Source organism: Plodia interpunctella, chromosome 11, assembly GCF_027563975.2.
Source record: "Plodia interpunctella isolate USDA-ARS_2022_Savannah chromosome 11, ilPloInte3.2, whole genome shotgun sequence".
In the NCBI taxonomy this organism is placed as follows: Eukaryota; Metazoa; Arthropoda; class Insecta; order Lepidoptera; family Pyralidae; genus Plodia; species Plodia interpunctella.
The window spans coordinates 7,429,884-7,457,624 of record NC_071304.1 but is presented as its reverse complement, the minus strand read 5'-3'; the positions used below and the strand labels follow the sequence as shown (position 1 = coordinate 7,457,624).

Below are 27,741 nucleotides of genomic sequence, written 5' to 3'. Positions count from 1 at the left end.
TCACTTGAAAATATGTTCCACTATTTAGTAGGCATGAAAAATATTATGAATGACTGTAGTTATTTATAAATAATTAGTTATTTATACTATAATATATATTTATACATTATATTAGATTATTTAATTATTAATTAGATAGTTATTTATTCTAATTCCATGAAAATTAGACAAGGGTGCATGCAATACTCAATATCCGTCCTCTCTCAATCTACTTTTCAAAAACTAAAAGAACTTCTTGCTCCGCTATGAAATCTGCCAAATGAAAGATGTGTCACTAAACTGACAGAAACTTAAGAAATTACTTATACCTATAAATCTGTTGAAATTACCGTAACTTCTGTAAGGGACTATATATCGCAAAACATTTTCATCAAGCCCAAAAACCATGGATGGAGACGCTCCTTCTCACACTGTATGCACAAAAGATATGACGTTTGCTCAGTCTAAGGTGCCGTTTTTCGGCGCTCTGATAGACTATATGGAGACCAGTATGAATTACCTTCGAAGGAACACTTTCGCTCAAGCAGACCAGCTGCACAAGCATGCGTCGAAGGCTACTCTGTCAGCTACGTTCATGGCGGCTGTGTGTCTCATGTTAGGGCTGACTTGTAATATCAAGCTCGAGGTTGTGACCTTCGACGAGCAACCGTTGCCGAATGATCTTCACATTATGCTCATGAGTAAAGAAGACAAACTATATATTGATGATATCGATGTTACTAGTAAGTATCGGAACGAGATTTGTTTTTTAATTACTTCGCTCGATTTCGCCTTTTGAATTTAGTTATTCCAAGGCCATATCAACAAAATGAATTAATAAACACCTATATATTTTTTATTATAGGAATAATGTGGTGCATCGAAGCTTCAGACGCCCTTGTCACGTTTATCAGCTGTTTTCTGATTTGGAATTCATCAAATGTGGTATGTACATTCATTCAGTATATAGGTACTACTTATTTTACTTACCTACTTACTTATTTTAAATACTTTTTGGCCGCTTTTACATGAAGGACTGTCGTCTCGGTATTTAGATTCTACTTTCAAACTTTTTTTTGTGAAATAGAAGAATTTGTATGCTAAACATGTTATTATCTACAAAATACTTATTTTTTGTTTGTTGTATAATTTAATATAGTGAATGCGCGTTTTATTTTATTATGTTTTCAGTGTTAATTATTTTGATAAACTGAGACAGTTAGCACAATATCGCTATTTGTACAATCACCTTGACCAGTCATAGCTTCTATCTTGAAGCTATGACTGGTTAGTCGTTTGTAAAATAGTAACTAGGTATAGTAGGTTATAGTCGATAAAACCCACTACTGTTCATTGTGCTTACATTTTGGCCATTCCTACTATGTCTATGGATGACCGTAAACCCTAACTCTTTCTCTAGCTAATCTACTTTTTGAACACTCCCAGCAAATTCTATTAATCTTACAGCACTAGATTTTTTCCAGTTGTCCAACAATAGTTGCTACTGCTCCCGCGACCGGCCGGATACATCTACAGGTTCTGCAGGCTTGGGTTTTCCTATTTCAAAGGCTAGATAAGTTGAGGCTCCTGGCATGCCAATTGTCCCTACACCCAATGATGGGGACAGTCCTTGTAAGTCGGGGAGTGCGTACTGCCTGTTTGATTTATCTGTGATCGGAGCGCTCATATTTACAATGCTGTAGCGTACTCTGCGTGTAACCACTCTAGTGGCGACCGGTTCCTTCGGTACCTTCGATTCTTGAACAATGCCGACTTGGAAATTGAACTGGTTCTGTGGCAGGTGAAGAGTGGAATTGTAAGACCATTGGTTGGTACGGATCAACGCTAATCCATTCTGTTTTGACCAGTCCGTCCTCCGTCTCGAAGCTGAAGCTATTCTTCAACGAGTTCATAATCGCATAGTTTCGGAAGTACTTATTTCTTGACGAAATATTTTCGTGCCACCACCATCTTGGTACTACTGCAAGTCTGAATTAAAATTAATTGGATTATCGGCATTACAAATAGCAGTGATGCACTTGCATTAGTCATCCATCATCAGTATTTTTGATTAAGGGCTCAAAGTATAAAAAGGTCAAATTAAATATACGAAAGTATGTATTTTATCGAATTACAACCTGAGTAGAATTTATATATCCAGCGAAAAATAGCGTATCACGGAAAAATTACGACGCTTTTAAAAATTGCACATTCACGGATTACATGTTATCTTTTTGTTGATATTTATAGAGATAATGTTCATGTTTGATATATGTAGATACATTGAGATTATAGAATGACTGGTATTAATATATTCTTGGATTCGTGATGTTTCCCGAAATCGTTATCTACGAGTTTAATGTTGTAGTAGGTATATTTTTATCAGTTCTACCTACTTCGTATTTTGTTACATTTTTATCGTCTACGTCATTGTCATCAGATATTTATTTTCCCGCCGGAGCATTATCTATCTTCTAATATTTTTTTTATATAACCATAAGTTTGGCATGGACCATGTTTCGGTTATATTGGTATCAAGATCAGCTGCCAACAAGCCTAGTTTTCAATGGTTAACAACTCGGACATTCTTTCACATTCGATGCAAATACTTTAGTGACTAAAAATACTTATATTTCATTTTTTTTCTTGGTTTTTAGCGTACTCCTCTCAGCGAATACCTGTTCCTACCATGGCTTGGAGCTACCCTTCGAGGATTGTTTCTGAGACAGGCTCCAACAGTGGGCGCCCTCCTGTACACCATGGCTGTCATCAACGGCAACATTAACCCGCTGTTCCTCACTGCGTTTTCCTTCCTATTCTGTATGTTTTTGTATCTCTATATTTTACTGTTGCCAGCAGCTCCTGCGGCTGTATATTTTGACCTTGGGTCATTAACTACATCTATTCCAAAACTATATCTATTCCAAATTTCCTTAATATCCTGCGGGGCCCCGCAGGTTTCATGTTTCTTGTATGAGCCAAACGAAACATATGACGAAGCCCTATAGTTGGTACACTGAAGACCTACCACGAAAGACACAAACACCCAAATGCTATCTCTTTCTCATATCGTGTACGCGTCGTGCTATGTATTTTATATTTAATGTCTACTTTTTCAGTGCTAGAAGCGCGCCTTTGGTTGGAGATTGCTCGTATCAACCGTGCGCGCTGGGAGCGACGCGATCACATCATGATGGCCAGGAACTCTGAGTACGAGGTGGAGACGCTATGGAGCAATGACGACGTCCAGAGCGTCGAAGTAAGGAACTACGTCTACCAAAACTAGGAATGACACAGATTATATATTTTAAAGTTGCTTTTTGAGGCTGTTTAGAGGCTAGTTAGATGATTTTTTTTAAATTTGAAATTGCATTTTGGTATTTACATTGTTGATAAAATGTTGCTTACCTGCTATTATAAAAAGAAATATCCAAATATATTTTAAAATATGATCTAATATTTAAATTTTGTTAAGTGCTACAAAAGTAAAAATAAATACAAAGTTTATGTATATAACTATAATTTTGAATAGAATTACGATAAATCGATTCAAAATACCTAAATCGGATTATTATTCTTACGTTATGTTTTTATTGTTTAACTCGTTGTTATTTGTGTTAGTGCTAGTTCTAGAAATCGTGTAGTGAATTAATAAATTTAATCTCCACTATGTAGTTTTATTTTTTAAAATCTAACTTAAGTCAGTTATGTATAGTTCTTTATTCAGCAAATTTTAACAAATAAAGCTTCAATCACGGTTTCGATGCCATGGGGCACAGACGGTCCCTTGCAACCTTATCATTGCAGATGGTTTTCGCTTCCCACCGCTTGATAAGTTATTAGGCCACTTGTGAAAATTATCTCGCATTTTAGATTGATGACTTTTTTTATTATCATGTTTACTGATGATATCACTCAATATTCATATATTATATGGACATTTCAGCGTGCCATTTTACGAATGTGCATTCTTGAAAATATACCTAAACCTCATGACAACCTGGAGCAGAGTTCTCTGGCGCAGGTGTACGAAGTGTGACCACAGGTGAAATAGGAAAAATAAGGCATTAAGTAGATTACTTAAGTAATATCATATGTATTACTTGTAAGATACATTGTGTTTTCATGCAATGGCCAAGTCGATCTATTTATTTAAAACCTAAAAGATTTTTAATATTGGTATGATAATAACTTGCGTAGTAACTTAAGACAGAAGGTTCCTTAAGTAGGGACTAAATAAATTAATTGACTTGGTAACATGGATCTCAACATTTTACGGTACAAAAACTGAGCTGCGAGACTTGGGTTTTTTACAGCATGTTTTTGATGGCATTATGGTTTTATCCAAGCGAAGTAAGGACGGGCCGTTAGTTATAAAAAAAAATTGAATTCGAAAATAAATAAATTTTATTTAATATCTAAGAGCTATCACAAATAGAGGTACATCATATAAAACTAAAAAGTGACTGGTTACACAATACAAACTTAAAAACTAAGATATTTTAACAAAACCCGTATGTATATATAGGTATATAAATTTATATATAACACTTTTCTAAGGTTAATCTAGCTGAAGTTAGCGCGATTCACAGAAACCACGTTTTCAAACATAGTTACAATACTTATATACCTAAATACAAATGAGTATTGTTTATTTTCACCATGATGTTAAAACCCAAGTAGGTCCAAATTTGAGGCCCCGATCTAAGTGGTATGGTAGGCATATTTAATATAAATAACTTTTTGATGGCAAATCACTAAATGAAACTTTCTTTGGTCACGCAAGTATAGTGGTAAGCTTAGATACAATGTAAGTGTAAACAGTACTATTTGAAAGATTATAGATAAATTAAAATGATCAGTATATATACATGTGATGAACTAGCAAAATTATGCACATTAGTTATTTGGAAAAAAAAAGGTTTTAAGAGGCTTCTCAAGTTAATTTTTCGGGTGAAAGTCGACTATGACCATAGTTTTCGTTTACCACACGTTACATTTCTCAACGGGGTTCATCTGCGAGCCGGGGGGACACCTGAACTCCTTGGCGAAGTCGTGTGAGTTGGACAGGGTCCCTATGACCCGGAACCTGCCCGGGGAATGAACTGCTGTCTTCAGCTTGTTCCGCATCGCTTCGGGACGCATTGCACCGCACCATACCTGCGGTCGAATATACGATTTTTTAAATGTAAATTATACTCACTTTAACACAAGTCGTGTCTATAGTACGCTTTTCCTTACGAGTTCTTACTTGTAAACAATCTTCGTAGTCTTATTGTCGGATTGTGTTGAAAATAAATCAAATATTAAAATCATCAACCAGGAAACTAATTTACTGAAAAGTCTTGGACAGCAAAAATTGTACAAATTAACTACATCCAAGAAGCAGACGGCCTCCATTATTGAATAATGCGTAAAGAATATATGTAGGGGTCTATAAAATCCAAACCCGAGACCACGGTATAAGGTCTCGAGCTATTACTATGATTGTGAAACTTGTGAAACTTTTATTTACCCTTTTTTCCATGCTTAAGTATAATACCTATATACCTGTGCAAAATTCAAGAAAAACAATTGTGTGTGTGTATGGTTAAGGCCTGGCAGCGTTTCATCCTGAGATCCATGTTTCTTCAGCCACCGAAGATATGCCCTGAAAGCCTGCTTCACTCCGCCATTATCAGCTATATTCTCACCCTGAAATGAAAAGAAAACTCTTTGCTCAGATATAATTAAATAAATCCTTCATCCTTTTGTTATTGCAAATAAATTAGAACCTCAACAATTTTCATTCAAAAGTGCTTCAAACAACTACAACTACTTACATAAACCCATACAGTTTCTCATATTACCTCAAGGCGTGTCGTTTCCGTCCTATAATAGTACCACTCCGTAATCCTCCCGTGTAAGTCATACGAGACTATTAAGGGATAAAGTGCCTTGACAGTTTACATCAAAAATAGCATTGTTCGAGAGTTTCCCGGCCTTGACAGCCGACCGTTCGTTACTCGTTCGTTTTTTAATTAATTATAATTATTATTTTTTCAAGCGGCACCTGGGCTTCGTGGTGTCATAGCTGAATGTAACCTACATGCGAGGATATGAGAGTTTCTCACATTACCTGTGTATTAACTCCATTTAGCTTCATGTTGACCTCAGGCACCACGTACTGACCATACTGATCGATAAGACACTGCGCTCGCTGATGGAAGGCTTCTATAGCTGAATCAGACCACCAGCGGTGAAGGTTGCCGTAGCAATCGAACAACCGACCCTTGTCATCGAAACCATGGGTGATTTCATGACCTGGATAAGGATGTTTTATTTATTTACAAGTTCATGATGTATAAGAAACAAAAGATAGGATAAATCATAGGTACATGGACAATTTGTATGCATAGCAGCACCCCTGCTGCAACCAATATTATGAATGAATGAAAAATTATGTTCAACTACATTGTTTTTTTATATCTTCAGCTGAAAACGTTCACATATTTAATCAACAGCTTAAGGTATTAACAAATAAATGTACATTAATTTAACTTTTCGAAAACAGAAGCAGAGAAGATGAGAAGCATTTTCAAGAATTTTAAACATTAACGGCTAACCAATGACAACGCCAATGCCGCCGTAGTTCAACGACCTTGGGAAATGTCTGTGGTAGAAGGGTGGTTGTAGGATCCCGGCTGGGAACATGATCTGGTTCTTGTTGCGGCTGTAGTACGCGTTGACCACAGCCGGCGCGCTGTTCCAGAGAGTCTTGTTTACCGGCTGCCCGATGCTGGAAAAAATATAATTTTAGCCGAAGTTTAAAAAAGCAAAAGTTTTAGGAATTTCTTCGTTTTGTTATGTTACATTAAAGTTAACTTTACAATAATAAGATGAAGTAGGAATGTCTTAGCTTCTGTTAACGCCAACATTTGTATGTTGGAGCTAAAGTTAATTTTCTGACACTATCCCTGAGGTTTTGTGCGGGAGGTATGAAATAAGCCAAAAACATGTTACAAAAGCATGTGTGAATCCAAATTTGAACCACTTTTAAATGGAGTTGTTATACTAACCGTAATTGTTCCATTCTCGTCAAATGCTGTAGAATATTCAAAATATTTTCAAAAAACTTATCAGGATGAATCTTGACTTCCCTATATCTGTCGTCCAATTCCTTTTTGTTGAGAATAAAGTCAGGGTAGCCAATTCTAAGCATCATCGCGTCTACTTTCTGCGCTGCTAGACTTTTTGTCTTGTCATCTATCCAATTAATCATGCTTAGTAGTTCTCTGAAAGATTGTTGTATTTCTCTGGTCATAGTCAGGGTATCATTTTTACTCATCTCGTCGAAATATTGACGGACAAACATCGATCCTAGCGCCATGCCCATGTTAGAGTTTACTTGTGATATGCAATTTTTCCACCTTGGTGGTGCTTGTTCTCGTCCAAACAATATGAAGTAAAATCTAGAAATATCTTATGTTACATAAATATATTTAGGTAGTTATTATAATCGAATACCACGTTACATAAAATTAACATTACATACTGTTGTTTTGCCGATTGAAATCTGTCATCGAGGTTGTTCACCCGGTGTCGTACGAACCGCCACAATAAGTAATTTGACAATATATTGGGTTCCGTCTGTTTTATCAATTGGACCAAGTGCTGTAGAATGAAATTAATTTTATTAAGTAGTACCTATGTCAATAGTTACTTGTTCTGTGAAATTATACCTATGTTAATAATATAATTTCACAGAACAAGTTTATCGTTCTCCGAAAAGCAAGAAAAAATTAATAGCTTTTATTTTATACTTAAACATTTATAATGCGTAGCAGAACATTTAAATTTACTTAGCAAAATAATAATTTACTTAGCAAATCATGATTAAATTAAAATTAACTAAGTACCCACATAATCTTAATTTTCACAATTTCTGAAAATGCATGAAATTTCCGTGAATAACATACCCTGACGTAGTTGAGAGCAAATAGTACAATAGTTTCATCAGAATGTACTGTGCGATTCATGACTATACACAGGTATCGTGTCCACTGGACCTCAGGAACCAGCTCCTCAAGTTTCCGAAGAGGCATCCTTCGATACAGCTCGGATATATTTCGTCTGTCTTCTGGGGTTGAAGTTATTTTTGCTAATCTATAATCAATTTGTCAATTTAGCCCAGTATTCTGTGTTGGTTTGGGATAAAATGATTGAAATCAGCTTTAAACGAAATAATGGCTGTCCTCATTCAGACAAATTATTATGGTAGCATAGTAGGTTAAGTACATTCTGAGAAGAAAATTAAAATATAAACTCACTTGATTTCGAAATCAATCAGTTCATCCGCACTTTTTTGAACGTGTAGTAAATTTCCACCAAGTAATGTGGCAATTTTAACTAGATAATTTTTGTACGCCTCCAGATATATTTTGTTAGAGTCTTGAAGAAAATAATCTCTTGTTGGTAGACCTGTGGATTTATAATTAGGAATATATCTTTTTTTTTTCAAGTAATAAATAATATAATATAATCTATGTTACCTAGGCTAGTTTGATCGAATTGAATGATAAATTCATCAGAATTTTTTATATCAGGTCCGACCCATTCAGATATTAAAATGTCATTATTGTATAAACGTAGCTTTGCCATGAGCATAAGCCAATCAAAGTTGCTTGAGTTCCACTGAGAATTCAGTATTGGCCATCCACCCAAAATATCCAATAAATCTAATAGTGGTTGGTGGCCACGTTTTTTTAGGATGTCGTAATTCATACAGGATTGGAATAAAAATCTAGCTTTTAGGGCAGCATCTCCTTTAGCAGGATCATCACTATTGAATTCGATTTTCTGACCACCTTTGTTTGGACTTTCTCTCGTAATTCTGTTATTGTTTGATTCAGAACTCTGATACGATAATAGTTTCCTGCCGATATTTTTTCGTTTTAAATATTTTCGATTAATTTCATTTCTATTACGCTTTCGAAAATTATTGGTTCTTCGTTTAGCATGTCGTTTAAATCTTCTTGTTATAAGTTTGTTTCGCTTAGTTTTTCCATTGTGTTTCAGAAAACTGTTTCTAATGTTAGAAAATGGTTTCAGGATGCGTTTCGATTTTTTATCCAAATATCTACGTATGCGATTTACTATTTCTGTTTTTTCACGAAGATCACTTTTAGAAGAAGTTTTATTAAAAAGATCTTTAGAGCTTTCTCTAAGAATACTTTCCAAAAGTCTGTTAAAATCTGTATCCTTGTTGTAGTCTGGTTCTTTAATTTTAAATTTGCCCGAGTCCTGTTTGACGTCCTGCTCTTTGTTTTTGATTTTGCATATGAAATTGTCTTTAATATCAAGATGAGCTCCGGGATATTTGCTAGTGATGTGTTCAGATGGTTTAAATTCTAGTAAGTCTTTCAGAACTGCGTCTAAGTTTTCTCTTAGTATTTCAAAAGTATCGTACCTGAAAAAAGTTAACTGGTTTAATAAAATAGTTTAATAACATATTTTGATGATGTATTATGAGGTAAGTACCCCGCTTTATCGGCTGGAATGGGGTTTAACACCGCCCAGTTCCCGCAAGCGTATTGATAGAAGTCATGGCATGGATCGGCTTCGGCGTCCATATATTGTTTCATTATATTAGCTTGCGTCGTTCTTATACTTTCTCTGTCACCTTGGCCTTTCCAAAAGGAGTGTATTCCTGAATAAAAATAAGGGATATGATGAATATTTTCGAGTACATTGAAACTACTTACTACTTGTTCCTTGATGTTCGTAACATCAAGGAGTAAGTAACCACTTATTTCTTGATCTCCAAGTAGTCAATGTATTAAAAACTAGGTAATAAATATTTGTATAATAAATTAATAATTATATGTCATCTCAACTACTTCGGTTTACCAATCGACTACTACACTAGAGGGTTAAAGTAAAGAATAATTTCTCGTATTAAAATATGTTTAATTAAGCATTTTATAATGTAAATTTTGCAAGGCCTGATTAATCTTTTAAACCTATTTATTACCTATAGGTATACTTATCTAGAGTGCCCATTGATAGTCTAGATAAGTATGTGTATTAAAGTAATAGTCACAGGTTATATAACAAAAAGTACCTACAAAAGAAATAAGGCCAATCCTGATGTGCAAGAGAAACGCGTAACCTTGACTCATTTGGACAATGATTCAATTGAAGAAGCGGGTTACGACGCAAATCCTACTCTACTCACTCATGCGCGCCTATGCCATTGTATAGGTAGTATCTACTATAAACATATTCACGTTGATGTAGCAAGATACATTTTATATTATTCGAATTTTCTGAAAATCAAATTTATGAAATGCGACTTAAACATTTTTGTATTGCTGCAGAAGTATAATCTTTTTGGTATTTTCATTATTGCTATTTTATTTTTATCCACATCAGTTAAATTCCTTTTTTTGTATGTATTTGTAGAATCAAATAAACACATCATCTCTTTATTTACCTTAAATACATCTGGATCCAGTGGTCATATTGGTCCTTTTTATTGAAAGAAAGAAATATCTTAGTACGAATTAGATTAAACTTCGAAATTACCAATATTTCTGCGCTATGATAAGGAAGCCTCATTTGTATAAGTGACACGATAATCACCTGAGATACTTTTGGAAGGCTTGTAAACATGAGCAGATGAGATCATCTCTTCTTCTTCCAGTTCTGGCTGGCCGCGAACTTGTTCGATGACATCGTCTAAAGGTCCTCTATCAACGTGGCTCTCTGGTACTATACTTTTTAATTCAATATACTTTCCATTAGTATGTATTCTAAGAACATATATTTTTAAATTTATTTATTAAAATTTATTGTTCCAAGTTAAATCTTACTTTAGATAAACAAATGGCCAACTAATGCTAAAAGCATTCTCTCTCAGCTAACCATTAGGAAAAACAAAGAAATTAATTACGAACACGGCTTATATGTACAATTACAATGTACAATGACGTCTTAAAAATTATCACATTAGGTAATTAGGTATTACTTACATTTACAACAACAGAAGAACCATAAAATATTTCGTAAACGGTAGATGAAAATAACAAATAATCTATGTACAAAACGGAGATGTAAAAAATGTCTTAAGGCTAGAGTCTAGCGATCCGACTTTTGCGAAATAGGTTACATTACGTATACATTTCTTCTTTTTGTATGGGTAAGTAGCCGGTAGACGCTCCTCTAAAAGCAAGTGGTAGCCAACTTCGTACTTTCGCTTTTGTTACATAAGGTAAAGTTAGGATATGCATTCAAAATCAAATCAAATCATTTATTTTGAAGTAGATATACCTAACTTATCAACTTGACCTTCGACTTTAGGTCTTTACTAGTGACTGTCTAGTATGGAGTTACATGCAAAAAATGTAGTAGATAAATGAGACGATTTTTACAAAGTCATTTCACCCGTAGATAAGCTGCGTTCTGATAAGTGACAAATGTGTTATTGGTAGTATCTAAATTGTGTTTACATTACGGAATATCGATAAAATATAATAGACACTACGTACCTTTTTACATCGTCATCGTCCTCATACGAATGACTGTTATCAGACTTATCTTCGTCATAGTAATCATCGAGTTCACTTTCATCGTCAATATCGTCATAATCGTCATGATTCGCTTCGCTTTTGGGTTTGCGACGGTTTTCGTGGCTACTATAATTGGTTAATATAATTCATCAATACTTACTTAGCAAACTGATAAAATATTGATTTTGGGTGTAGATTTTAAGCGAAAATATAAATGCAAAAAATTAAAAGTCTGTGTCTGAACTATAAAATATTATAGTTCAGACTGTTAGATTTTTAGTTAGTTAAACTTTTTACTATATCATTTATGTGACACAAATTAATGATGATGTGAAACAAATTAAGTTGTAATATTTGACCCACACTAACTAGTCAGCACCTAACAAGGCAAATAAAAGTGTGTAAAAATAAGTACATCAGAACTTACTCATAATCTTCAGAAGTAAAGCTGAAGTGACTCTTGCGTTTGACTCTTGTAGGATTACCAGGGTTCTTTAAAGAGCTGTCCCAGATCAGAATATCACTTGTCACATTGCCTTCATAAACTGCTTTCGAGCTTCCTTCTCTTCTTGCTAGCACGAGTTCTTCTGGAGGTAAAAACGACGTGCGGAACCCCTGAAATACGTCCCGTTCCTCAGGCTCCAGTCGTTCTGGGCGGCTGTATAATTTAGGAACGTGTTTGACTATGAATTGGTCAGATGGGTCCCCCAAAGTGTCGATAGGCTTTCTCAATACAAAGTAAGTTACTGCAGCAAAAGCAGCTATAAAGACGACGGAGATGAATCGCCAGAAATTCGCGCTATTGGAAGTGACTGTGACGGCTTGGGGACTGCGGGCGTCCTCGCGCGGCATGGCAGGATGAAACTGACTGCGTCAGACGGACACATCATGCTCTTTGGTTAAATGGATAAATTTGTAACTCGAACTATAATACGAGTAATTCTTCGCTGACCTCTTATGGTCTGTTGCTGGAATCAAATATTATATAATATTTGAAATTCAAACGCGTTTATACGTTCCAATGTTTACTATGAATTCTCGTAAGTTGTTGTACTTAGCCAAATAAAAATAAGTTTTTAAATTAGATTTCAGAACTTCGTGTCTCAATTCTGCTTACTGGATGTGTGTTTTTTTTTAATATTGACATTTTTGACTGAGTCATCGTATGGTTTCATTGATTTTCGGAAGTTATTAATTAATTTTATCTTTGATACTCCATAATACATACTGAACTATTAAAAACAACGTAGAAATGACTATTTTTTCAGAGTTGACCAAGCAAATGCATCTTGTAAAAGACTTAATAATAGCGGACATGATGTGTGGTAATATTGGCTATGTAAATCTAAGATATTCTCGAAGATATTCTCTAATATGAATACTGTATGTCAAAATGGAGCTGATTTCTGGTGTTGAGGCAGGCTAGGCTAGTGCAGCGTAGGCTACTTATGAACTCAATCTGTGAGAGAGAAGAAAACATCGAAATCCAGAATGATTAAAAATATCGAGCTTTTACTTTTGTTTTCAATTGAAGTGTTTCTGATTCACTTGAAAACACGTGATATGAAAAAAAAATAAAAGACATAGTTTCGATACGATATAGATTCGATATAGATATCTATTTTTAGGAATGCATTTCATCGAAAGCATTTTATGGCATTACAAATTAGGACTGAACATTGCTCTTCTATTAAGTTTCAAATTTCAGGTGCGGGAGATACCGTGAGAGATGAAGAGTATTTCTCCAAACATGTTCTGGCCACGAAGAACTGGTTCACCAGGATATCATGCGCGAATAAGAAGCGTTTCCTACTTGCGCTATTGGAAGACGTGCGCAGCGCGTGGACACTATCCTGTCTGCTGAAATCTATTTGGAACTGCCAGCCTAAAGATGCTTTCCAATCTGCACATCAGTAGGTCTTTATTGTTCACTAGAGGTCTGTCCCGGCTTCGCTCGGGTAAAACCAGAAGGTTTCGTCTATATTTGTGCCAAATTTCATCGAAATCGGCCAAGTCGTTTTTGACTTTATCCATTACAAACAAAAATAAAAATATTATCTCTTTATAATATTAGATAGGATTACTGATAGGACCTTTTGCTTATATGCCCAGCCCAGTTTATTTATATATTTTTCCCGTTGAAAAGAGATGTATTCCTAGCTATCTTGTTATCAATAGACATTTTCCAACATTTCAGGGCAAAACCGTGGAGCAGTTATGACCAAGTGCCAATGGATCACAACAGAACAGCTCTGCCTGTACAAACCCTGGCCCAAGTCATGAAGAACGACCGCGTTTGGGTTCTTTCATTAGAGCCAGTTGGTATTTTCATTTAACTACCTTAGTTCCACTGATTTAGAGAGTAGTAGTTCACGAAATATTTATTTTCTCCGAAACGAAAGAGCGCCAGGGTACTTATCATTTTCAGTAGGTACCCTATCCATAATATTATAAACGTGATAGTCTGTCGCAAACTCTGATGAAATTTGGTATGCATATTAGTTAGTTAACCTCCGTTCAAACGTAGGCTATTTTTTTAAAACACAATCCCCAAATGACTGTAATGGGCAGGTGAAAGTTTGAAAATCACGTTTATTTCAAATTCACGCGGGCGAAGTCGCGTGTATAAGCTAGTTTTTATATTAACAGTTTCAGTTCAGATTGTTAACGCCCAAGTCGCTCATGGAAGTCATTACAGCAAATATACTTAGTATGGGTTTTATGGTATTTTGAAACTAAACCATATCGCTTTATAAAGGCTTTGTACCGTCACATCGTTTGATATTGAGGTAATGTTGTTATCGTACGAACTATTTAATTTGCCGTGTTTCAGCAACTACAAGCCGTAGTCCTTCTGGAACTGTTGTCGCTGTCAGGAGGGCCCGTGATGTGGGCTGTCTTCCACCGGGCCCAGATTCTGTACGAGAGGTACCGTGAGGACCAGCTGAGGAATCTGCAGGAATGTATCGTAGTCATGAATGACAAAGATAAGGAAAAGGACGCAACTTCGTCTGACAAGGTTTGTTGGCGTCTGTGTGTCTGTATAAATGAAGACATCTCTCATTATCTCGTGAACCATGTTCCATTCTCTCTTCTGGGCTGTGATGTTGAAGATTCGGCTGTGATTTTACGCCTTGTACGACATGGGAGTAGGGTATATGGAGTGATCCTGAACTAGGACGGAAAACACAAGACTTAGTAAGAAAGTAAGTACTTATAAATATAGTAATGAATTAGAATTTATGAGTCGGGATTTCAATCTACGACTTTACGAACTAGGCTATTAAATTATCAACTAGTTTGAATTCCAAATATTCAATTTTACCTACTGAAACCTAGCTCAACGCCAATCTAAGAAAACAAAAAAAATGAGAACATTAATATGTAATGAGCTTCATTATAACTAGGCATATTTTCAGGGCAAGAAAGATATCCCAGCCAAATCCATTAATTATGATGCAGATTTCGATATGAAACCAAGCCAACCTCCAGGACAAGCTCAAAAAGAGGTAGGTTAGGTAGGTTCTATAAAAAGTTCTATGAAGTTACGATTTTCGTAAATAGTTACAAAAGGTTGCAAAGTTGTGGCGCTGTGCGCTACATCAGTGCTAGTTACCAGAATGGCGGGAAATGGCATTAATGGAAGCAGAAAGGGTAAGGATTTGTCCAGCAGTGGGCAAGAAAAAAAGTTACAAACAAGTTTGAATCTAAATCGAATGGGCTAATTAGATTTGCAGGATATTATGAACTCATCTAATAACAATAAGTAGGTACTTTCGATGGATGAACCATTATTTTCGATTTTTTGTAGTTTTGCATTGTTACAGGTTAGACCCACAGGCTAGATTCCAGTAAATATCCATCGGATTCGAAAGATAAATGGTTGAAAATGAAGCTAGTGCGAGAATAACTAGGCTGCAAAGATAAACATTTTACTGCGCCTGTAGGTTTGTTATTGAATCACGTAATATCTACTGGACGAATTTCGAAGATATTTTGGTAAACCGTAAACCCGAAATAGCAAATAGTACTTTACGTCCTAGAATTTCCAAGCTCCAGAGCGCAGCTTATGATAATTAGTTTGTTTTCATGTTGTCAGTTGGACGCTAACTTAGCAATATGGAACTCGACAATTAAGGCAATGCGAGACAGCCTGAAGCTGGAAGAACTGGAGATGACCTTCACGGACGGCACCAAGAAGAACATATGGAAGGTCAACCGACCGAAACCTGAGACCATTGAGACTGAGTGCTATGTGAGTATTTTCTATAACCATTTTCTAATAAGCCGAAACAACTAAAACATGGAGAAATTAGGTTATAGCTCTGATGCTGCATGCTCATGCGGCGCCCCAGATAGTCCTATAGGACATAGTCTGGGGAGAGGCGAGAGACACACTGGGCAGCACTTAGATATATCTAACTAAACAAACACAGACCTGCAGGTCTACCATCAACTTTTACGGAACGATTCAAATGCAGTGCAGCTCAATTTAGGAACCTGAAATGAATCACATTAAGAGATTATGGTAATAAGCTCCCTGTACAGTGTCATAGACAATCCTTTGGTAGTGGAAAGATATTATATATTTAGTGGCATTATAAAATTATTTAAAAATAATAAAAAACTTTAATAATAATAAATAATAATAAACCTTAGTCGGGACAAAAGAACATCTTGGATGCATGATCTAGGGGAGTCTTCAGGGAACCACCTTCTAACGACAATTAATGAAGTAGTCCTTTCTCTTCAGATCCAACTTCTACCATCAGAAGTGGCTAAGCGTATCCTCTCGTACATACCACAAGCCCAGCTTACAGATTGCGCCCGAGTGAACAAGTACTGGGCATACCTCATAGATGAGTACAGGATAGAACAGGCCACTCAGCAACGGCTGGAGGCGGATTTGGAGAAGTTGCAGGTCGAAATAATGATATAATATTATCATAATAAACATATTTTTCGAATTCGTTACTTATACAAAATTGAAATCTGAAAATAAGTTCGTGAATACTTAATAAAACTCGATAATATAATCGACCTCATATTGGTTGTTATCTCAGTTGACAAAAAATATTGAAATTAAGTTTGGAACAAACTTTCGATCTTTCGTTGCAACCAAACGCAAAGTCGTAACTCCAAAGCTTGTTCGTAGCAAGCAGTCCACATCCGTAGCACGTAGACCAAAGTCGTAACTCCATAGTTTGGTTCGTAGTAAGCAAATCATTCGTAGAGCTCAAATTTCGCTTATAATATAGAAAGATCTAAAGATATCCCGAAATTCTAAATGGTCGATCTTTCCAACAATGCAAAGACGGTGCCGTAGATTGTACTTATAGGGCATTTTAGCCGTCATTGGGTACGATTCGTAACGAACCATGCGTGTTTTGCAGCAGTTAACTAGTTAAAAAAATACAACACTTAATTTAATTAGGTATTTGCAATATCTGTTTTATGTTACCAGGACCTGATGCTGCGTCAGAATTTGAGCATAGACGTGATGGTAGAGCCGAGAGATACTGTGGTGCGCAACAACAACATCTCGTGCGGTGTTCCCAGCATTGCGCCGTCGATCAGGGTCAAGGGGCAAGCGACGAGCGGCAGCGTACGCCACGCGGCCAGCTTCAAGTCCAGCGAACGGTCTGCTGGCGCGTATTCCTTCAAGAATTTAGGCATGGACAAGCTGTCCAAGCCATTTCTGGTAACGTCTTGCATTGGGTCTAATTTTCCTAACAACCCATCTTAATTAGAAATTCATTGCGCAATCGACAGGCGAGCGGTCTGCTGGCGCGTAGTTCCTAGTGGAATTGGAATGGTCAAGCTGAGCAATCTGTTTCTGGTAATGTCTTGCATTCGGTCTCATTATCCTACCATTGTATTCTAATTAGATGTACCTGGACACCTTTTTTTATTGTAGGGTTACACAAATTAGTAATTTTGCTTCACAACATGTTTTGATTCTCCAACATACCTACGAAATCTTACACTTGAATAATAACTTCCAGGATATGAAGCCTTTACGAAACCTAGCAGAGCTGTCAGAGAGGCTTGAAAGCCGGGGGGCAGCCGATGAAAACCTGTGGCAATGGTGCGAGAATATTCTGAAGAATCATAAATATCGAAAGGTATTTTGTCAAAACTACCAAATTCGTGAAAATAGTTTGTATTACAAAGCTCTTGTCCAGATTTAGATGTTATATTATGGTAAAAGTAAGATTTGACCAAAATTCTATCACATTCCATTCGACCAATAAATTAATTTCATTTTCACTATTTTCTGATTTGAATTGGCTGATAATTTTTTCACAAAATCTGTATTTTTCTTCTCAATCGTACAGTACTATCATCTAAAAATTTCCATTCCATTTTATTTCTTTGCTTGCGTATACCTACTTACAGGCAAAACGTTTAGTGGAAGGCATAATACCCCAGGACAATGCTCACTTCCCGTGTCCCATGATGAAGGAAACCTTAGATGTCCCCCTGAATCCGCCTCTCCTCAAAGATCCTGTTAACAAACAAAAATCAACGTGAGTAAACTGATTAGTTACCTACCTACCTATAGCAATAAAATTATAGATTAACCTAAGTTTTTGCGCGCGGTTCCACCCTCCTAAAATTTACTTGTATAAATAATTTCTTAAAATTCGTCACTATATTTTCAGCAAACCTAAACCGAAAAAGAATATATCGAATGCTACAGTAGTAGCTGTTCCCTTGAAGGACACAGAGAAACGCTTCAGCCTTTGGAGCAGAGATTTCTCATGTCTATTCCCGGTTTTCAAGATACCTTCGCACGCGTCACCTGTTTGATATTTTTTGTAAATGTAAATTTATCTTTATTTGTAATATTTATCTTTTGTTATTTATTATTATCTAGTTACTTAATTTTTCTTATTAAAAATGTTATTCATAAATAAATAATCGTTTTTTATTTATTTATAATAAAGAGTGGCAGATAATGTTGAAAGTATATGTTATTTGGTTGTGCTACGTTCTAATAAAAACAAAACGCAAAACTTTGAACGCACGTAGGTAGGTACCTCTACAAAAATAAATGACATAAAAATTTAATAATTTTATAAATATTGTTATTTTTCTCAAACGGATTAGTGTGGGTTTGCATTTCACTTCTCACCATCGAAACGAATCGAAGTGAGACGTAGCGAACCAATCTCATTGCAATGTGTTTGTCGTTGCGTCACAATAGCGCAATGTGATTGGTTCGCTACGTCTCACTTCGATTCAATTCGATGGTGAGAAGTGAAATGCAAACTTGCACTGCGCCCACAGAAATATTAAACTTGACTGGGTAGAAAAATAAATTCATATCAGCCAAATATATTAATGAAATGTCAAAAAAAGAAGTATAATAAAACGAGTAAAATACAAGCTCTATAAAGGTATTTTTTGGTTTCATTATAGAAGATTTGACTAGTTGGAAACCAGCATGTAACCCATGGAAATAATTAGGTACTTCTACTTTTAAATCACCCTCATCAAATCAAATAATTGGAAGAGAAAATGGATAATCCCATAAAACTGATTATGAAACACTAGGCATAAAACATATTCATAAGATTATGGAGAGAAGACTTGTCGTTTCTGCGGTGTTAAATATAACTCTGCGTGTTATCAGTCATCACGAAAAATAAACCTAAATGCTAGCAACACTAATAATTATTAATTCCATGAGCAACACTTCAAAAGTTGTCAAAATTGACATTCGTTTTGATTTTGACACTTTTCAATTTATTTTCTAGAAAATAAAAATACGTTTAGGTAGGTACATACATGGTACGCTTTATTTTTATTTGTTAAATTGTGAATTCGGTGGCAGGTTGCAGATCTTAAAAGAAATTTCTATAAATATAATGAGATCAGTGCGATTCTTACGATAAGTAGATACATAATAAGGCAGATCTAATCATGAGCAAACACATGTATTCTACGGCTAACTTGACCGACAAAGAGCTGAAAGAACAAGGAAACAGATTATTCAGTTTGAGAAGGTTTGAAGATGCTATGAATTGCTATACAAAGGCTATTGTAAGTGTTGCTACTTTCCTATATCTAAATTAAGTTTTATCGATTACAGAGAGGTTTAGATTAGAGGTCATATTCTCAACGAAAATGAGTATGACAGTAGGTTTCTGCTTGAGTAGATTTAGATAGTATTTCAGTATTTAGACTTTCTTAGTAATCTAGATTAGCTCATGAAAATTCTAAATCCAGAATAAGGCTAGACATTCTCACTAAAATAAGCTTGTGAACTCTTTCTTCTAAACAAATAAAATTGGTGTACCAGTGTATTAGAGCCTTAAATGATTATTAGAAACATAACTAAATTTCTTAATGTTTATGTGATGTGTTTTTAGATAAAGAACCCATCAGTTGCAACATACTTCACCAACCGGGCTCTATGCCACCTCAAGATGAAGCATTGGGAAGCCACCTGCCAGGATTGCAGGCGGGCCCTGGACATAGACAATAATCAAGTAAAGGGTCACTTCTTTCTTGGACAAGCATTAGTGGAATTAGAATGCTATGATGAAGCCATAAAGCATTTACACCGAGGTACATAACAATAATGTTAAATTAATTTTGTAATGTAGGTAGGGGCACAAAGAAGAAATAATAATCATATTATATTAATTACAAATATGAATAAAATAATGTTATGGGCTATTATTATTAATTAACAATAAATGTTCATTGTTCATTTTATAAGTCCTCTGCCGCAATTGTCTGTTTGTTCGCGATAAACTCAAAAAGTAATGTATGGATTTTCACACGGTTTTCACCAATAGATAGTGTGGTTCCTGGGGAAGGTTTAGGTGTATAATTTATTAAGTCTTTATCCGACCAAAGCCGGGACGGGCCACTAGTTATTTATAAATTAGTATATCATCATGAATAATGTTTTATAAACTTACAGCCAGTGATTTGGCTCGTGAACAAAAACTGAATTTCGGTGATGACATAGCGGCCCAACTCCGTGTCGCGAGGAAGAAACGATGGAATGTCCAAGAAGAGAAAAGAATATCTCAAGAGATTGAACTGCAGACTTATTTAAATAGGTATGTCATTATTTTCCTTTCTATATGAAAATAATTGTTTGTTATGATATGATTCAAGTTGCTATCTGTTGTTGACTTGAGGTATGTACCTGACTGTATGTATTATTGAATATTTCCACTAGAATGGGTCAAATTGTGTCAGATTTAAAATAAATGTTGTAGATGGCTATGTAGCGTAGCTGTGAGTAATGAATTGCATGGTTAGCTGTTTAAAGGAACCATATTTAATTATACTTATATCTTACATCTAATAGCTTGGAGTATTTTATTTAGTATTTTATGTGCTATATTGTATGTTTATTTTGTAAAAATGCCTTGTCATTAAATATATTAAAATTAACATTTTATTAAATAAATATATTAAAATTAATTTGGTGGTTTGTTAAATTGGTTTATCATAATTACATTTCCATAATATTATTCAAGTATGTACTTTAACTTTGTGTCTTATCCAATGAAAGCATAAATCACATAATTTGTTTCACATAAGTTGAGTTGGTTATTGCCATTTTCTATGCTTATCTAAAAATTCCCTTCATATACACTAGGGTAACAATTAGTATTTACGTTTTCAGGTTAATTAGTGAAGATATGCAACGTAGAATAGAAGCAATTAAATTAGAAAATACTAACGAGGAAGACTCTAATATGAAAATTATCAAGGTCGAGGAGGAATGTGTGAGTAAACTATTTAGATCACAGTGCCATTGACCTTCTTACTTATCAATATATCCTTACATATTGTAAAATGAAGTCCCACTCTCGCCTCTGTCTGTCTTGTCTAAATTAAAGTGGTAAAACTCCAAATATCGATAGTTTTGGAGTAATTACACCATCCGGGGAAGGTTTTCACCAATAGTTATTGTGATTTCTGAGGAAGCTTTAGGTGTATAATTTATTATTGTTTTACCCGGTCGAAGTTGGGATAGGCCCCTAGGTTTATATAAAACTTTACTGTGATTAAATAACTGACATATAGCCGAAACTACTGGGAGTAGATTACTTTCCTTGGGGGCAGATCTGAAGCATGATATTCACAATAAAATCTTCGCATATGTACATTCGTAAAATGTACACTTTGCAAATCAATGTTTTTGAGTTTAAATAGTAGGTATATAAACCGTAAAAATAGTTTCGTTTCCCCATAAAAATAGTTTCTAAAATATTATTATATTGTATTTTACAGAATAACTACAGTAGTGAGCTCAATAATTTATTTTCAAAAATGGATGATAGAAGAAGGGTAAGTTCTTTTTCTATTTATTCTGTTAAAAATATATTAAGGTATATGGCTTGTATTTAAAAAAAAAATATTAAAGTCTCCCAAGATAACGAAAAAAAAAATTATTCAAACAAAAATGAAAAAAAAAAATCTTTATTATTTTCACCCTGTACACGTACAGTCAACATCATTTCAATTTACCCAAATTCATTGTGAATTCACCCCAATTGCGGCAAGTAGGTCATTTGGGGTACCTACCTACATGAATCTACATTAGTTGGTGGATTGTACATATTTGTGATTATATTATATTTATGTGATATACAGAAACGCGACGTACCAGACTACCTGTGTGGTAAAATCAGTTTTGAGATCTTGAATGAGCCGGTGATCACACCCAGCGGCATCACTTACGAGAAGAAGGACATAGAGGAACATCTCGAGGTAATTTGTTGTATAAGCTTGTGGCGTGTGGTCCCGCCCTTGGTGTATCCTTTTGTTGATGTCACATATGAGAATATATAATTACATTTATGGATGTGCGTGTATGGGTTTGTCATGTATAGACTATACAATATAGGACACTATAATCGATACATTTCATATTATCGTGTCGCGCGTTGGGAAATCACAGTGAATAAAAATGGTATACCCATAACATTTTATATACATATAATCCTTATATATTTACGTTCATGAATATTTTAGTATATATTATTTGTAAGTAATTACCTTAGTATAAATTACTATATAGTGTAATCTATACTATTGTTATAAAGATGTAAGCGTTTGTGAGTTTGTATGTTTGAGGCGGATAATCTTCGAAACTACCCATCCGATTTCAAAAATTCTTTCACCATTAGAAAGGTACATTAACCAAGATTGCTATAGGCTATATTTGATCTCAAAATACCCACGGGAGCGAAGCCCCGGGCAACATCTGTATATGTATATAATTATATAGTGTAGTCGTATGTACTGTATTATATTTATATTTTTATTTATGTAAATATATATTCTACACCCGCATTGCATTATCTGTTTCATTCAAAGGTTCACTGTTAGATAATGCTTTTCGCTTTATGGTTCAGTTAAAGTCGGCCTATGGTACTATTACACATCGTATTGCTGTGCAATGAAGTTTAAATTGGTAAATAAATAAAATAATATTTATTTTTTAAACTGGTGTTATAGCCCCAGGAACTGCGAAGGTGTTAAAGAGAAAAAATATGTTGATTATTTGTGAGTTCAAAGCGAGAAAGTTTAAAAAAATATTGAAATTTCCAGCGAGTGGGCCACTTCGACCCGGTGACCCGCGTGAAGCTGACCGCGGACCAGCTCATACCCAACTTCACCATGAAGGAGGTGGTCGACGCCTTCCTCCAGGACAACGAATGGGCGCTCGACTACTAACTTCACTTTGTCCATCGTTTTGTGTCACGTGTTGTCGTGAATTGGTCATTGTGTTTCATTTAGACTCTGTTTCACCACTTTTTGATAAAATCTTGTAATTGGACAGATAAATTTGCCAGATAGCCGTTAAAATTGTGTTTCACAATTAGAAAGAATAAGAATTAATTATTTCTCGAAAAGAATTACATGCATATAAAATAAATGATCCCACAGTAGGCTAGGCCTGTATCGTGGGAATCGAGTACAAATCGTTACATTTAACAAACAAAAACATGGCGCGACAATATGGAAAAGAAATATCTAAATTAATTTGAATCAATAAATAAATCAATAAAATAAGATAAATGCAATTCAGAATTAGTGGTATATAGTTAAATCTGCCTGAAGTTATTTGCCAGATCCATTTCCATGATCCAACACAATTTTAACGGTATCTATTGGATATTTATGCTATGTGGATATTTAGCAAACGCTGAAACAGACACATTTATGAGTTTTGATCATTCCAGTATATAGTGCAAGTTAGATGCGTGGTGGCGCTGCAATATCTGGTAATGTATCAAAATGACATAGATTTATGTTTAGTTATAATTTCGACCGCGTTTGGTATAAAATACACATCATTATTCAAATAGAACTAGACACTTCTCACGACAAATATTTAATTATATTGCAATTAAAATATTACTACAAAATACATACTAACATTTGATAACTGGCGTGTATTTAAATAGCTTTGGGTGCAATTTCGTGTGTCATATGCCTATAGTGAATTTATTCACATTTACACGTAAGATCGGCAAATTCGAGACAAAAAAAATAATCAATGTTTATAATGTCTGGACATTGAGAATCTGTTGTGTTAATAAGACACAAAGCGCAATAGTTTTCTATGACATTATGAATTCGACAAAATTGTCTCATGATTTTTGTGTATTATGATTTAATGACAGCTATGTATTACAGGAACTGTTTTCAAAATTTAGTTTGTGTTATTTTTTTTTGCTTTCACTCACTCGTTGTATTGTACTCATTGTGGAGTGTATAATAATTATCGATTTCTGTGACGTTGTTCCTAAATCCCTGTGTAAATCTGTTTAAGGTTGTGCAAAATTGTTTTCCTGTACATAATTTATTTCAAATATAATGTGGAATGTTAATTGTAAGTTAAATAAGAAAATTCAATATTTTGAAACTGTCTTGTCTGTATTTTGAAAATGAATACGGAATGTAGCCTCTGTTGCTTTTTCACGCTAACAAAATGCCTCTTTTGAAGGTTTATTTTTAATCTAATCGTATCTTCTTGATAAAAAGGTAATCCTTTTTTGGATTAGTCGAAATATTAATAAATAAATTTGGCACCATTTTTCTCTTCTACGTCATATATCTATTGATATTTTTTCAGTGATACAACTACTTAGAAACAATCGGTTCATATAATTATTACTACTCAGCAAATATACGCTAAAAAATAGTGCAAATATATTTAAAAGTTTCGTGTCGTCGTTGTGTTAGATTCCTATACTTGTTGTTTCTTATACTTGTTAGTTTGCTAAAAATTCTTCAAAGAGAAATTCTGATTTCTTATATGCTTTCTATTCATAGTCCAGCGGTTTTCAAAGTGTCGGTTTCAGTTTTAATTTACTGTTCCGTCAAATGTTTTGATTTCCAAAGTTGTTCCATCTTTAAAATAGTATGAGAAACGCTGTTGTGGACAGTTAATTTTGTTTATTGTGCTCAATTGGCAAGAAAAGACGAAATTGCAGTATAAAAGTAGGCCGCAGGCCATGTAATAATGTAGGTATTGCCAGAAAATGTAAGTGTATGTTAGATTGTGTACCCATTGTGATGAAATTGTACATTTTGTTTTTTTTCGTTATGTGATTATTATGTTTAAGGCTTTAGCTATTTCACTTGCCTATTAATTATGAACTGTGTTAACACGAATTTAATGTGTTTATAATGTTAAAATTTTGTCTAGCTAAATAATGTTAAGATTTCTTACCTCGAAGGTAAAGGCTGTCTGTATTCTCATTTAATCTTCTAAGTAATAAGTTTGTCTATTTGATTTAGTAGACTCGACACGCCTAATTTGTTTCAACATATTTTATCAATTCTACGCTTGATAATTCAAAAATATAATTTAAGGCAAATAATCTTCGGCTGTCACAGTGTCTTCTTTGGCATTCAATATCGACCGATGAACCAATCACAATATGTCATTGTGACACGACGGCAACGACATCGTAATGTGATTGGTTCGCTGCGAACTCACTTCACTTTTGACAGCCGATATCGAATAGCAAAGGCGTATTAAAGCCGTCTCTTTCTAAACTTGCGAGACAGTTATAGGACAAGTCGGTAAAATATATTTTTAAATGTACTCGCGTGAGGTCATTGTATTTACAAGTTACTTGCCGTGAGTTTATACGGAGTATATAGTAATACTTACGATATCATCGATCAAGCAAATAATAAAAAGTAAAACGGCAAATAAACGTGTCTATACAATAGGTGTTGTTAATTGGGTCGTATAGTCTACTGAGTTTAGTTTCTTTTAGTTATTAAACGCGCGATTTGATAATTAAATGGAATTGATAATTTGGACACATTTAAAATCTGACTGCATTTATAAATGTGATTAGATTTTGGCCACGACTGAGCTGGATTACGTTTTTGAAAGGTCTCAAAAAAATCCTACCACATCTAGCACCATATCTGATGGAGATTATTCTATGACTCTATACTTCGGAATCGGGAGAAACACCTTTGTGTCTATGTAATAAGGGTGTCGCAAATATGTCCGTTGCTAAAGCCGATGCAAATGGTATTAGCGACACATTTATTCCATAAAGGATTTACTGACCGTCTAAAGCCGATTCTGCAACGTGTGGGGTCTTCTTTAATATTATATGTACTTTGACATAAAAGTCTATTATAGCCCTATTCGGTACGTTTCCGAATGAAAAGATAAGTAATATATGATGAAACATGTGACTGTAATGTTACTATAAGTAAATGTGATTTTATAATCCCGATTTTTATTTCATTACATCCTTATTACACCTTGTCCTATAAGGTAACATTATAATGGAAGTAAGTAAAAGTGATGTTAGATCCCCACATCACTATGAAGTTACTCTTCGGATAGATCTCGAATTTCTCGCCCACTGCTTGGGTATTGGTGGAGGACTTGTTCCCGCCAAGGCTATCGATGCCGTTTAAAGTGATGCCGTTAATAAATAATATTTGAAATTGACAGAGGCAAACATACTTTAGCTTAAAATATGCTATAATAATTATTTGTATAATTTCGAAGCTATAACAGATGTGGTAAACACTTTATCTTTCTCTCGGTCTTTAACATCTCTCATCTTTATTAGATTTTTAAACTTAATTTCAGCAAATTAGTAGCTAAATTACTATTTAGCTACTAATTTGCTATTTAGGTACCTACTGGTACCTAGCAGTAGAAGATCGCACGCTCCAACGTCAATGACAATCAAATCAGATGAAAAGAAAAAAAAAGTAAACTCAAATAGTTATATAAATCACAAATAAAAATTTACATTTGAATGAAACTCCTCGGATGCTAGAACTCAGAAATCGTAAGTACCTATGTACCCAGAGTGCTAACAACACTATAACTTAGCTGTTGGCAAGCGACCCGGCCCTGTTGTTACTGGGAATTAAATTATTATAAACGTATTACTCGACGTGCCAGCATACGAGACGCTTGTTCATTCAGACAATATAGCAATTTAAAAGGAAATCGCTGCCAAAATAGGGCTAGCACTTATCTTGTTTTGATTTCATACATTTTTAGAGTTATAAAACTCAAACTCAGATACCTTTATTACAGTAACTGTGTAGTACTACAAGGTATAGATGGCATACAATACAATAGTTTCAACAGTTTACCCTTACAGGCAAGCAATATTAGCGTTATTATTATTATTTACGCATACCTGAATTTTTAAACATCTGCCTTTAAGGGGGATTCCATTTAAAATTTGAAATAGCAATGGACGTAATAGAAATTACATTCCAAAGAAATTTATATTTAACAAAAATAATATTTCATATATTTTTTCACCTTTATAAATTGATCTTTGATTTGCCGCTGTACATCATATGGAAATGTGTTTATTTGACATAACAAAACAGTTTTTAATTTGTTGTACCTAGTTACTTACAAGTTTTTAATTCTGATAACCTACCAAGCCAATAAATAGATAATTATTTTTTCTTTTCGGCCAGTGTTTAAATAGCTTGTATTTCACATTAGGTATGTGAAATACAAGCTGTCATCATAGTTCAGTAGCAGCGTAGCAGCCCTGGCACAGGCTCGCTATATCGTATTTCTATTGCATCGTAACTAACTGTTGCTCCTGGCCGCCCTCCAATCACGCTGGCTTTCAATTATACATTTGGGACACATTCTGAACATATTTCAATCGCATACACTTCTGAATTAGTGTCGTAGTTATGTCCTTGC

General features: G+C 34.7%; 4 protein-coding genes across 6 annotated transcripts; 3 read left to right on the top strand and 1 right to left on the bottom strand.

Annotated features, from left to right (window-relative positions):
- The first annotated feature begins 267 nt into the window (after positions 1 to 267).
- On the top strand, positions 268 to 3,627 carry LOC128673584 (uncharacterized). Its single transcript, XM_053751532.1, has 4 exons — positions 268 to 722; positions 845 to 924; positions 2,637 to 2,799; positions 3,099 to 3,627. The coding sequence occupies exons 1-4, from the start codon at positions 386 to 388 to the stop codon at positions 3,263 to 3,265; spliced, it is 747 nt and encodes a 248-aa protein (XP_053607507.1). The 5' UTR covers positions 268 to 385; the 3' UTR covers positions 3,266 to 3,627.
- Positions 3,628 to 4,368: 741 nt separating this feature from the next.
- Positions 4,369 to 12,420, bottom strand: LOC128673728 (neprilysin-4-like). 2 transcript variants are annotated; one of them, XM_053751779.2, is made up of 13 exons: positions 11,956 to 12,420; positions 11,508 to 11,654; positions 10,603 to 10,772; positions 9,499 to 9,667; positions 8,511 to 9,427; positions 8,289 to 8,439; positions 7,938 to 8,124; positions 7,514 to 7,632; positions 7,038 to 7,430; positions 6,585 to 6,757; positions 6,098 to 6,282; positions 5,530 to 5,673; positions 4,369 to 5,139 (listed from the first exon to the last, which is right to left on the bottom strand). In XM_053751779.2, exons 1-13 carry the CDS (start codon positions 12,378 to 12,380, stop codon positions 4,963 to 4,965), a joined length of 3,357 nt encoding a protein of 1,118 aa, XP_053607754.1. In that variant the 5' UTR covers positions 12,381 to 12,420; the 3' UTR covers positions 4,369 to 4,962. The 2 variants fall into 2 exon arrangements, with proteins under 2 accessions (XP_053607754.1, XP_053607755.1); XM_053751780.1 differs by having other exon boundaries at positions 10,603 to 10,736; positions 11,956 to 12,419.
- A 255-nt stretch (positions 12,421 to 12,675) lies between these two features.
- LOC128673729 (uncharacterized) lies at positions 12,676 to 18,443 on the top strand. Of its 2 annotated transcripts, XM_053751781.1 has the most exons (11): positions 12,676 to 12,853; positions 13,237 to 13,441; positions 13,726 to 13,846; positions 14,362 to 14,547; positions 14,948 to 15,037; positions 15,628 to 15,783; positions 16,282 to 16,449; positions 16,993 to 17,229; positions 17,534 to 17,653; positions 17,928 to 18,058; positions 18,194 to 18,443. In XM_053751781.1, the coding sequence occupies exons 1-11, from the start codon at positions 12,781 to 12,783 to the stop codon at positions 18,339 to 18,341; spliced, it is 1,635 nt and encodes a 544-aa protein (XP_053607756.1). In that variant the 5' UTR covers positions 12,676 to 12,780; the 3' UTR covers positions 18,342 to 18,443. The 2 variants fall into 2 exon arrangements, with proteins under 2 accessions (XP_053607756.1, XP_053607757.1); XM_053751782.1 differs by lacking the exon at positions 12,676 to 12,853 and having other exon boundaries at positions 13,277 to 13,445.
- Positions 18,444 to 19,249: 806 nt separating this feature from the next.
- Positions 19,250 to 26,275, top strand: STUB1 (STIP1 homology and U-box containing protein 1). Its single transcript, XM_053751669.2, has 7 exons — positions 19,250 to 19,577; positions 19,907 to 20,105; positions 20,467 to 20,608; positions 21,184 to 21,286; positions 21,795 to 21,851; positions 22,158 to 22,274; positions 23,118 to 26,275. The coding sequence occupies exons 1-7, from the start codon at positions 19,458 to 19,460 to the stop codon at positions 23,241 to 23,243; spliced, it is 864 nt and encodes a 287-aa protein (XP_053607644.1). The 5' UTR covers positions 19,250 to 19,457; the 3' UTR covers positions 23,244 to 26,275.
- The last annotated feature ends 1,466 nt before the right edge of the window (positions 26,276 to 27,741 follow it).

Excerpts from the sequence above, each read along its gene's own strand:
- LOC128673584 (XM_053751532.1), top strand. The coding sequence starts at position 386 with ATGGATGGAGACGCTCCTTCTCACACTGTATGCACAAAAGATATGACG. Across the intron at positions 925-2,636 it reads TTTGGAATTCATCAAATGTG|CGTACTCCTCTCAGCGAATA; the intron begins GTATGTACATTC and ends CTTGGTTTTTAG. Across the intron at positions 2,800-3,098 it reads TGCGTTTTCCTTCCTATTCT|TGCTAGAAGCGCGCCTTTGG; the intron begins GTATGTTTTTGT and ends CTACTTTTTCAG.
- LOC128673728 (XM_053751779.2), bottom strand. The coding sequence starts at position 12,380 with ATGCCGCGCGAGGACGCCCGCAGTCCCCAAGCCGTCACAGTCACTTCC. Across the intron at positions 11,655-11,955 it reads TTTACTTCTGAAGATTATGA|TAGCCACGAAAACCGTCGCA; the intron begins GTAAGTTCTGAT and ends AACCAATTATAG. Across the intron at positions 7,633-7,937 it reads TTGCTCTCAACTACGTCAGG|CACTTGGTCCAATTGATAAA; the intron begins GTATGTTATTCA and ends TTCATTCTACAG.
- LOC128673729 (XM_053751781.1), top strand. The coding sequence starts at position 12,781 with ATGACTATTTTTTCAGAGTTGACCAAGCAAATGCATCTTGTAAAAGAC. Across the intron at positions 14,548-14,947 it reads ACGCAACTTCGTCTGACAAG|GGCAAGAAAGATATCCCAGC; the intron begins GTTTGTTGGCGT and ends GCATATTTTCAG. Across the intron at positions 16,450-16,992 it reads CGGATTTGGAGAAGTTGCAG|GACCTGATGCTGCGTCAGAA; the intron begins GTCGAAATAATG and ends TTATGTTACCAG.
- STUB1 (XM_053751669.2), top strand. The coding sequence starts at position 19,458 with ATGAGCAAACACATGTATTCTACGGCTAACTTGACCGACAAAGAGCTG. Across the intron at positions 20,106-20,466 it reads CATAAAGCATTTACACCGAG|CCAGTGATTTGGCTCGTGAA; the intron begins GTACATAACAAT and ends ATAAACTTACAG. Across the intron at positions 21,287-21,794 it reads TCAAGGTCGAGGAGGAATGT|AATAACTACAGTAGTGAGCT; the intron begins GTGAGTAAACTA and ends TGTATTTTACAG.